The sequence below is a fragment of the Empidonax traillii genome, unplaced genomic scaffold, assembly GCF_003031625.1.
Source record: "Empidonax traillii isolate 1590-97213 ecotype Southwest subspecies unplaced genomic scaffold, ASM303162v1 scaffold16:size2589160, whole genome shotgun sequence".
NCBI lineage: Eukaryota > Metazoa > Chordata > Aves > Passeriformes > Tyrannidae > Empidonax > Empidonax traillii.
The window spans coordinates 2,081,505-2,090,951 of NW_020955209.1; the positions used below are offsets into that span (position 1 = coordinate 2,081,505).

The following is a 9,447-nucleotide window of genomic DNA, read 5'->3' on the forward strand; positions in this document are numbered from 1 at the left end:
GGGAGGTTTAGGTTAGATGTTAGGAAGAAATTCTTTACAGAGAGGGTAATCAAGCATTGGAACAGCCTACCCAGAGAGGTGGTGGATTCACCATCCCTGGAGGTTTTTAAGCAGAGATTGGATGTGGCCCTTAGTGCCATGATATAGTAATTGGAGTTGGATCAGGGGTTGGACTTGATGATCTTGGAGGTCTTTTCCAACCCAATCTATTCTATGATTCTATGATTCTCGATGAGGACTCAGTGTGCTTTGTATAATGCACCAATTTTTAAAAAAGTAATCACGCAATTATAAAATGGAAGGGTGGAAAACTATGCAAAGCCCCAATCATAAAAGACACCTCATACTTTGATACAATTGAGCTAATTTACCAAAATGGTTACTAGAGAAATTGTGCCTTAGATGTTACACAGCAGTCTAGATGCTACATAGCAGTCATCAGGGGAACTAGTTTCTTTCCACAGATGCATGTTGCAAATGTTGCATATGATATGCAAATATGTATTTTGAACTAAAAGAAAATAATTTCTTAGGAAACCAGTAGTGTTTTCTACCTAAAGGCAAATCATGGTGGTCACAATGTGATATGAGGCTAAGGTACATAAAAATGTTTCTTTTCTAGCACCAAACCCATGTTTTGAAATTCTTGTCAGGAAATTATACAAAGGGGAATACTGCTCAGCTCCACTGCTATCCAGTGAGGATGAGGGGAGTGATGACACAGGGCCCGGGAGATCACACACACTGTTAGGAAGATAACAATCCCAGTGTGGAATGCTGCTCTCTAATCTCATCTTCTGCTGGCACTGCTCCTGTGGAGCACTGGCTCAGTCACACCAAGCAACCAAAGAAACAGGCTCAAATATCAGGAACAAGAAGCAGGTGTGCTGCTCCAGCCCAAACCCCAGCCCCAGCACACAGCTGGAGACTGGGTCCATCTCTACACCAGTGGTGTCCACAGCAGGCTCCCTAGGAAAAGGCTTTATTTGACATAATAGGGATGCATTTCCCTATGCATCTCTGTTAGTATGCAGAGGAGAGGGCAGCAGGATTTGGGAGCAAGGGAAGTCTCCGTTGCACATGAACAAGCATGCCTCAAACAGCAAGGCCTGCTTATCTACCATAGATACCACAGTGCTCCTGTTAAATAACCCACTACCTCTTTCACTGTCATATAAGGGACTAACATTAGTTAAAAACCCAGCTTTTCCTTAACATTTCCTTGACTTGCTGTACCTCATTGCAAGCCAGCTTCCTCAAAACTCAGAGCTGCTCAGCTCTAAAGCTTTGACTTGGGCCTCTTTCTGAATGATTTCCCTGACATATTAGGAGAGCTGGAGAAGAAATAACTGATTTTAATCACTTTATTTCATAAATAATCATACTGTTGATTTTTATAACAGTGCTATTGCATTATTTAATTTGACAATGGCCCAGCTGTAAATGTCTGCATTTCTCTTTTTGTATCCCTGACATATGCCTGAGGAGACTCTAAAACCTTTTCCTGAGTTTTGGGGGTTTTTTTGTGCTCTTCTAAAAAAGGCAAGTGCACTGTGATTTCAGGACTCTGAGACAGTTTCATCTTGAAGGCAAGGAAATAGATAAAAATTAATTTGCTGATAAAACACAAGTCTGAGGATTGCTGAGTCACTTACCCTTGGTAAAACATCCCTTCCTTAGATCCATACAGATAAATCCATCATGAACTGGAAGCCACACAAAGAAAAAACCACCATACTTCTAGTTCTGCTAGCCTGCACACCTGCCCATTTTGTCTGTGAGACAGGTTGGCCCAACGCACATCACCAACAAAATGTCACTCCAAAGATGGGGTTGATTAAGAAGCAAAACTTAGTCCTTCAGAAAGCCCAGTATTTGTTGTTTCTTTGAAGAAGGAGGGCTGAGTATGACTTCAGCATGAATTATTTTAATTAGTGGTTTTACAGACTTATGCATAGGCATGAAGAAAGCTTTAGCTATTGGAATAGTCTCTTATTTCTAAAGTCTTCTGGCTTTAAAGACTTAGTGGGAAAGAACATATGAAATTGATATCTTCCAGGAACCACCATTCATTACCATTGTATCTGCATGAATGAATGACAAAAAAAGTGCAAATGAAAGGCTGGTGACATTTCCTATGTCATACAGAAACCTGCCCATCCATCAGGCAGGATTATCCAAAGGAGGGGCTGGTTTTCCAGGTTGCAGTGGTTAGGAGAGACTTAAGAGCATCTTCATCTGCTCTCAGAACAGAGCAGAGATGGGCACTACACTCTAGACAAAACACCCCCTCCCCCACATTTCATAAAATAACCTGGGTAGTTTTCTACATTGTGAAATACAATGTAAGTATTTCAAACAGTAACTGCGTGCAGTGACAGAAATACATTCCTGTCACAATTTCCTTAGGTTATGTAGAAGTCCTGCAAAGCACATAGCATAAAAAGGCACAAAATAGACATAACCCTACAGTGACATTTTAGAGCAGAGATTCTGAGAGGTCTTCATCCCACTCAGACCAGAACAGGAGAGGTTAAAACTTGTAATCTCAGAATCAGAGAATGGGTCAGGCTGCAACGTACCACAGTGCATCACCTGGTCCAACCTTCTTGCTCAAGCAGGGACAACATGGCACAGGATTGGGTCCAGATGGTTCTTGAGTATCTCCAGTGAGGGCGACTCCACAGGCTCTCTGAGCAACCTGTCATCCACACAATAAATTTCTTCCTCATAGTCAGGTGAAACTTCCTGTGCACTGGTTTCTCTCTGTTACCTCGTCCTATTGGTTGGCAACAAATAACACTGCCCTGAACAGCAGTACAGTTAAGAATTCACACATTGATGAAGGATTCATTTTTACTGATGCTTTCTGTATCAGCTATTACTTTCACATATCTCATTCCAAGGAAATAATCATTAATTTGGTACAACATCTTCTTTTTACTTTGTTCTTCCTTACAGACTCTTTATAGACTTAAAATATCCTCCTTCCTACTTTCCTAAAAAGCTAAGCTGCTGAAACTTTCAGCAACATTAATTTTTGTAGGTTTTGGGAGGTTGTTTTGGTTTGGGTTTTTTTTGCTGCATGAGTTTTGGAAAATCTGTTTTCACTGCATGGAGCTGCTAGAAGATACCTCCCTACTCCACTCCTGTTCTCACCCCTCCAAGTCTCTCCCACCCTATTGTGAGGCACAAGGTCCCAGCAATGTGTATGCATCACAACATGCCCTTTAGGCCATGAACTTCAGCTCAACTGAGGGTCCTCCAAATGTCTCTTAAGAGTTGGTCTGGGCTAACAATCCTAGATGCCCTCAAGATTAAAAATGTCTGGCTTTGCCAGTCTGCATTTCCAGAAGTCTTTTCTCCTCTTCAGATGCACCAGTGACTCTTCACAGAAACCAAAAGCATTGCCTTCAAACAGAGAAAAACACATCCTCCATACAGCCACACAACATGCAAAAATGGCAGAGAACCAGCAATGCTGCCAGTGTAGGTGCCTGGATATTCACATCTCTGAAAGGCAACAGCTCTTAGTGCCTGGAATTTCTGAGTGATTTTAAGCAAAAAAAGCAGGAAAACAGGTGGCACTGAGAAACAATATGTGTGTGCAGATGCTGTGCCTGACAGACCTAAAGACTCGCTTAGTAAGGAAGGGGCTAAAAGATACATATGTGCTCTAAAGCAGTGCTCCCTACACTGATGCAGGATGTTGTCCAGGCTTTTCTTCACAAATTCTGCCTTCCCAGGGGAAAGGAGTGTAATTCCTAGAGAGCAAGAGGAAAGCACTCATCCAACCTGTCCTAGAACAGGTGTTCTACGTGTGAGGGAGAGGAGCAGGGAGCCCATACCATGCTGAGAAACAAAGGCAAGTGTGTTCATGTTGTGAGCAAACTCTTGGGGAAGGAATTCTCACTCTCCTTTCTCCTCTTCCCTTTTGGTCCACAACATTGTGCACAGTGAGCCAATGCTTAGTGTTTTTCCACAATGCATAGACTTATTTCTAGACACCTTCTCAAAACCCTAAGAGAAGAGCTAATGAATGCTGTGGGGAAAATACCATGACAGGCATTTAAAGTAGTTTTTAAAATAACAGAAATTTACATATTTAAATTGTTTATAAATCTATAAATTATACACTATGTTATATTGTACATCTATTGTATGACAGCTGATGCTTTTGGAAGATGCTTGGAGAGAACTGTTTGTTCTAGGAATAGCACAATGGGCCATTCCAGTTGATGCTAACACTCTACTGGCTGTATCTGGTAAGAATTGCACAATTTAATGACTTTGTTACAAAAATTACCATAAAAATACATTACTGAAAAAAGAACAACATGTAAAGAATTACAAATTCCTACTGAACAATAGAGCATACCTGTCATTTATAAATCTATATTTAAATGCAAATAATGTTGTTTTGTTGTATTCATGACCGCTTGCATTGTCATTTAAATGCAAATTACTGTGTTTGTTATCATCCAAGAGAAGATTTTATATTAACTTTCATACAATATAGTCAGTTTACATGGAACCAGATAGACAAGTGTGACAATAGAGTGGATATTGATACAGAGGATTTTGTCAGAAATCAATATAAAATAAAGGAAATGCCTTTAATATTATTTATTTCATCTGTTTCTGTTTCAGGCATGAACGGTGACAATACAGATTCTCAGAAGCTGAATAAAATTATTTCAGAAATACAGGCTTTACAGGAGGTTGTGGCTAGATTTAGACAACTTCGGCTAGATGCTACTGAATTTGCCTGTCTTAAATGCATTGTCACTTTCAAAGCTGGTAAGCAGAAAGAATCTCTTGCTCATCTGGTCTGATAACTATGAGGTTGCTACTTTAAAGAAAAAAAATATGTTTTAAACCACATACAGGTTTTCCAGTATTGAATTCCAGTGGTCAGTGCTGCATTTTTGAAAGACTGACAGTGGAGTGCTAGGAAACTAATAGGAACATTTAATTTGCGTTGATAGCACTAGCTGAACTGTTCTGACCCACCCAAGAGTCAAGCTGAACTAGTAACTATCTGCTTTCCAGTGCCCACACACAGCGGTTCTGAACTGAGGAGTTTCCGAAATGCTGCTGCCATAGCAGCCCTTCAAGATGAAGCCCAGCTCACTCTGAACAGCTACATTCATACCAGGTGAGTGGCGTCTTCTCCCAGTAGTTCTGGCAGGTGTAGGGGTAATATCCTCCTCTCACTGTGGCATTTGCACTGACTGAAACGGGGACTGGGCTGTTACAGCAAGTGTTCACTGGCTGTCAGCCTGCTGGCATTTGGCATTTCCTTATGGAAGAGAACTACAGAAAATGTCAGAAAAGACCCTTCAAATCATCGAGTTCAATCATTAACTTAACACTGCCAAGTCCACCACTAAACCATGCCCCCAAGTGCCACATTTATGTGTCTTTTAAATACCTTCAGGGACGGTGACTCCACCACTTCCCTGCGCAGTCTATTCCAATGCTTGATAACCCTTTTGGGGAAGAAATTTTTCCTAATATTCAATCTAAACTTTCCCTGATGCAACTTGAGGCTATTTCCTCCGCTTGCTATTTGGGAGAAGAGACCAAAACCAAACTCACTACAACTTCCTTTCAGGTAGAGAGTGGTAAGGTCTCCCCTGAATCTCCTTTTCTTCAGACTGAACAAACCCAGCCCTCTCAGCTGTTGCTCAGAGGACTTGTGCTCTAGACCCTTCACCAGTTTTGTTGCCCTTCTTTGGGTATGCTCCAACACTTCAATGTATTTAAACAAATGGAAAAGTGCTAATAGGAGAGATCTTCCCCTGGGAAGTGATACCTGCTGTGAAAAACTTTGCAGTTCAGAGGGCTCTACACTTTATCCAATTAAATACCTCTAAAAGTGATGCTCAAAACTTCACATCTCAGACCAGGATGAGTGCTTTTTACCCATGATCTCCAATTCCCATATGATTTCCCCCACATTGCAGACACAGAAATCAGGACACGAGTGGCTCTTCCAAGATGCTACCCTGTGTCTGTGCTCAGGTTGAAACAAAAACCCCAGAACTCGTGAATCTCACTGTGGTGCTGCAGCAGAGTGATGAGAATCACTGTATGGGAAGAAAATATTCCCCCTTGTCTCATTTAGGACAAGTTCCACAGGATATAGAAATCTTAAAACCTGCTGTAAAAGCTCTAGCTGTCATTCCACAAAGTGCATGGGGGTGAGCCCAGAAAATGTGCAAAGTACAACCCCACATTCTAGAACAGCTAGCTGGGAACAGATCATTAGCCTCTTACTATGGACTGCTTCAGAGTGGTGTGACAGGGGAGAAGCCTGAAGATGTTACCAAACATCTTCTGCAACATTGCCCTGGTTGGTTCAGGACTCCCAGGGAGTTGTCACAGGGCTTTTGAAGTCCACATCTATGTCCTTTAGCTGCAGTGGGGGCCCATGAGACTAGAGCAGTGGGAGACAGAGCCCTGAAAGAGAAACTTCTATACTACCTTTTCCTTCTGAAACTTGGATTTGCTGTTGTAACAGCTCTGTTGGGCAGAAGGCTATTCCATATCAGAGATTAGATGGTAGTAGTCTCTGAAGCACTTTAGACTAAAGGGAATGGCCTGACTGAAGATGGGAGTATGCAAATTCCATCCAGTTATGGCTGCTTCAGAGCAAAAAGAATAACTGCTGCATAGCAACCTCTTCCTGCTCTCTAGGAAGGTCTTTTCCAGGAAGATTGCTCCCTAGAGACTGAGACAGGGACTGTTGAAGAGACAAGCCAGGGACAAATACATAGTCACTGTTTCCATTCCAGGCGTGGCAATTTTTCTGCTGCATTTCCATGTTGTTGGAAGTATCTAGCTACTGGGCTAAACAATATCTGTTGTAAAAGATAGCCTTTTACAAGGGAAAATACGCAGTGCACTGACAGGACTGTCACTTTGACTTCACTGGGAGAGGGCTTTCAGCTTGCATTTCATCCTCAGGCTTGAATATACCTTCCTGCCAGCGTTACAGCAGCATTAGCCCTTTGATCTCAGTGGAGTCAAGAGGACGCAAGGGAGGGCAGTCTGGAAGAGTAGTACATTTCTCCAAATGACCTACTCCTCCTTTTAGGGAAACCACAGAAGTTTCAGAATTGCTGGTGTAAAGTCAGTGTAAGCCCAGCTAGAATGCACATCCTATGTTGTGTTGGCTCCAAAACCTGGGAGAAAGGATGGAAAATATCCTGTACACAAACACATTACCTGGGGATACACATAGCTTCTTTAATTAAAATTTTCTTTAAAAATGTCAATTGGCATTCAATGCATACGTCAACCAAAAAGGGGCAGAGTGATTGCCATGACAATCCAGCTAGGTTTAAACTGCACTTTAAATGAGAGGGTAGTTATTACAGGACAAGCTCTTCCCTGAACTGCACTGAAAACAGAGTTGTTGTATGAGAGACACATCAGATCCAGTCTTTATATTGCTACTGCTCCAGGGGAATAAACAAAGGAGATAAATAAAACTCAGAAACTTTGTTCTATATTCTGCTAACTGCTATACTGAGAGACTTCCTTGGAATCAAGTCTTCTTGCTCACCTGAGTACAAAACACAGGTAGCACCATCTGTACAGTTTATTGAATGTTGGTCCTTTTCTATGAAGTAAAACAGTTACTCTGAAAAAATACTTGAAAACTTCAATAACATTCTTTCTCTCTCCATCTCCCAGGTATCCCACACAACCCTGTCGTTTTGGGAAACTTTTATTGCTTTTACCAGCTTTACGTTCAATTAGTCCATCTACAATAGAAGAAGTGTTCTTCAAAAAGACCATTGGGAATGTACCAATTACAAGACTGCTTTCAGATATGTACAAATCCAGTGACATATAAATTACCTTAAATAAACAATCAGGATGGACAGTTTGAGAAGAACTTTTATCTATGGAGAATAAGCCTCAACTAACAAAATCTACAGGAAGCATAAGCCTGGGAATGTTTAGCCCTTAAACTCATTGACAAAAAACACCCCAGTAGATATGATTCTGCTGCTCTGAACAGAGTGATTTAGATCATGGAGAGAATGCTTTGTTCTACAGAAAAAGTGAAAGTGGTTGGAATTTGGCTGCTATTCCTGTTACTACAGGATGGAGGCAATTCAGATGCCAGTCATAGTTAACAAAGACTCTGCTATTCTCTCATTTAACTGGCAGATCTGAGACAAAATGTGAAAGAAGGTACTTTAGTTTGTTCAGTATTTGGAACTGAGTGACCAAACTTGGCTTCTGTTGTAACACAAGATGTGGTGGCCTTCAGAATTGTTTTAAAAGTAGCCTATGTTGGGAAAATGTTTTTAATATGATAGGCAACATTTAAGACCAGGTTACCAAAACATTGCTTCTGCTATAATACATCATGAAGTGGCCTTCAGAACTGATTAAAAAGTAGCTTACGATGGCAGTTCCATTCTTCCTACAAAATGAACTGGTGATCTTTGACGCAGATGTCACAATTTGTTTGGTTAACATCTCAAAGACACAAGAGCTTTATACACTTCCTTCCCGAACTTTCCTCCTTCTTCTTCCACACACACAGACACACATTCACACACACACACACCCCCCTGAAAAGATACAAGTCAAGAAAGGAAGACTAAAACAGCAAAACCAAATACAATGGAGATGACCGCTTCAGTGACCTGCTGGCTGTCCCGTTGGCACAGTGCTGAAACCAAAGGCAACGGTGGCCAAACTCTTTGTCGATGAGATGTGCGGAGAAATGAAATGACTATTAAAAAAAAAAATCAATGGAAGGAATTTTATTTCAAAGAAATAAAGGTTGTTGACTGATACAATGCTAACAATTTCCAAAAGTCTCCAATGCCTTTTTAGAATACTCCAGGTTCTAATTTCGAAGCCTTGTTCACCTATACCCTCTCACACACAAAAACGTTATAAGCTGCTTATTTGATGTATGAAAAATGTAGAAAAAAAAACCTTTTAAAGATAGCTGCTGTACTTTTCAAAATTTGTTATTAGGAACTAGCACTGAGAAAGATCAGCACTTGGACTATCATAGAATGAGTAAAACTTTTCCTGTACAAAGTGGATTAACCGATTTGTGAAGTTAAAAAGTTGTACTCATTGTATTTACAAAGAATAAAAATATATTGAATTTAAATTACTTTCCAGGGTTCTTTTAACGCTTGTTCTTAATTAGTTTCTTCCACTGTATCCCACTGACCAGGGAATAGAACTATTCTCTACTAAAATGAATTGCCTTAGATGCTTTGGACTCCCCATCAACAGAGGTTTGAAAAACAGGTTAGACAAACAACAAAGGAGTAGCTTAGGTGATCCTGATTTTTGAGATTCTGCATAGAACTGTTCCATGTAATTCAAATATACACTGGCTGCAACATTCCCTTCTCAAGGAGGTGACATACGCTTTTTCTAGGACACAACTAAGTGCAT

The 9,447-nt window shown here is 40.8% G+C and overlaps 1 protein-coding gene across 1 annotated transcript in view; it reads left to right on the forward strand.

The window, feature by feature from the left end:
- The window catches only part of NR2E1 (nuclear receptor subfamily 2 group E member 1), a 20,162-nt gene extending 11,008 nt beyond the window's left edge, over nt 1-9,154 (forward strand). The window contains exons 6-9 of the mRNA XM_027895433.1: nt 4,169-4,265; nt 4,651-4,800; nt 5,053-5,158; nt 7,705-9,154. Of these exons, the coding sequence (XP_027751234.1) occupies nt 4,169-4,265; nt 4,651-4,800; nt 5,053-5,158; nt 7,705-7,867 (516 nt within the window). The 3' untranslated portion in view covers nt 7,868-9,154. The remainder of the gene's footprint in view (nt 1-4,168; nt 4,266-4,650; nt 4,801-5,052; nt 5,159-7,704) is intronic.
- Nucleotides 9,155-9,447: the final 293 nt, after the last annotated feature.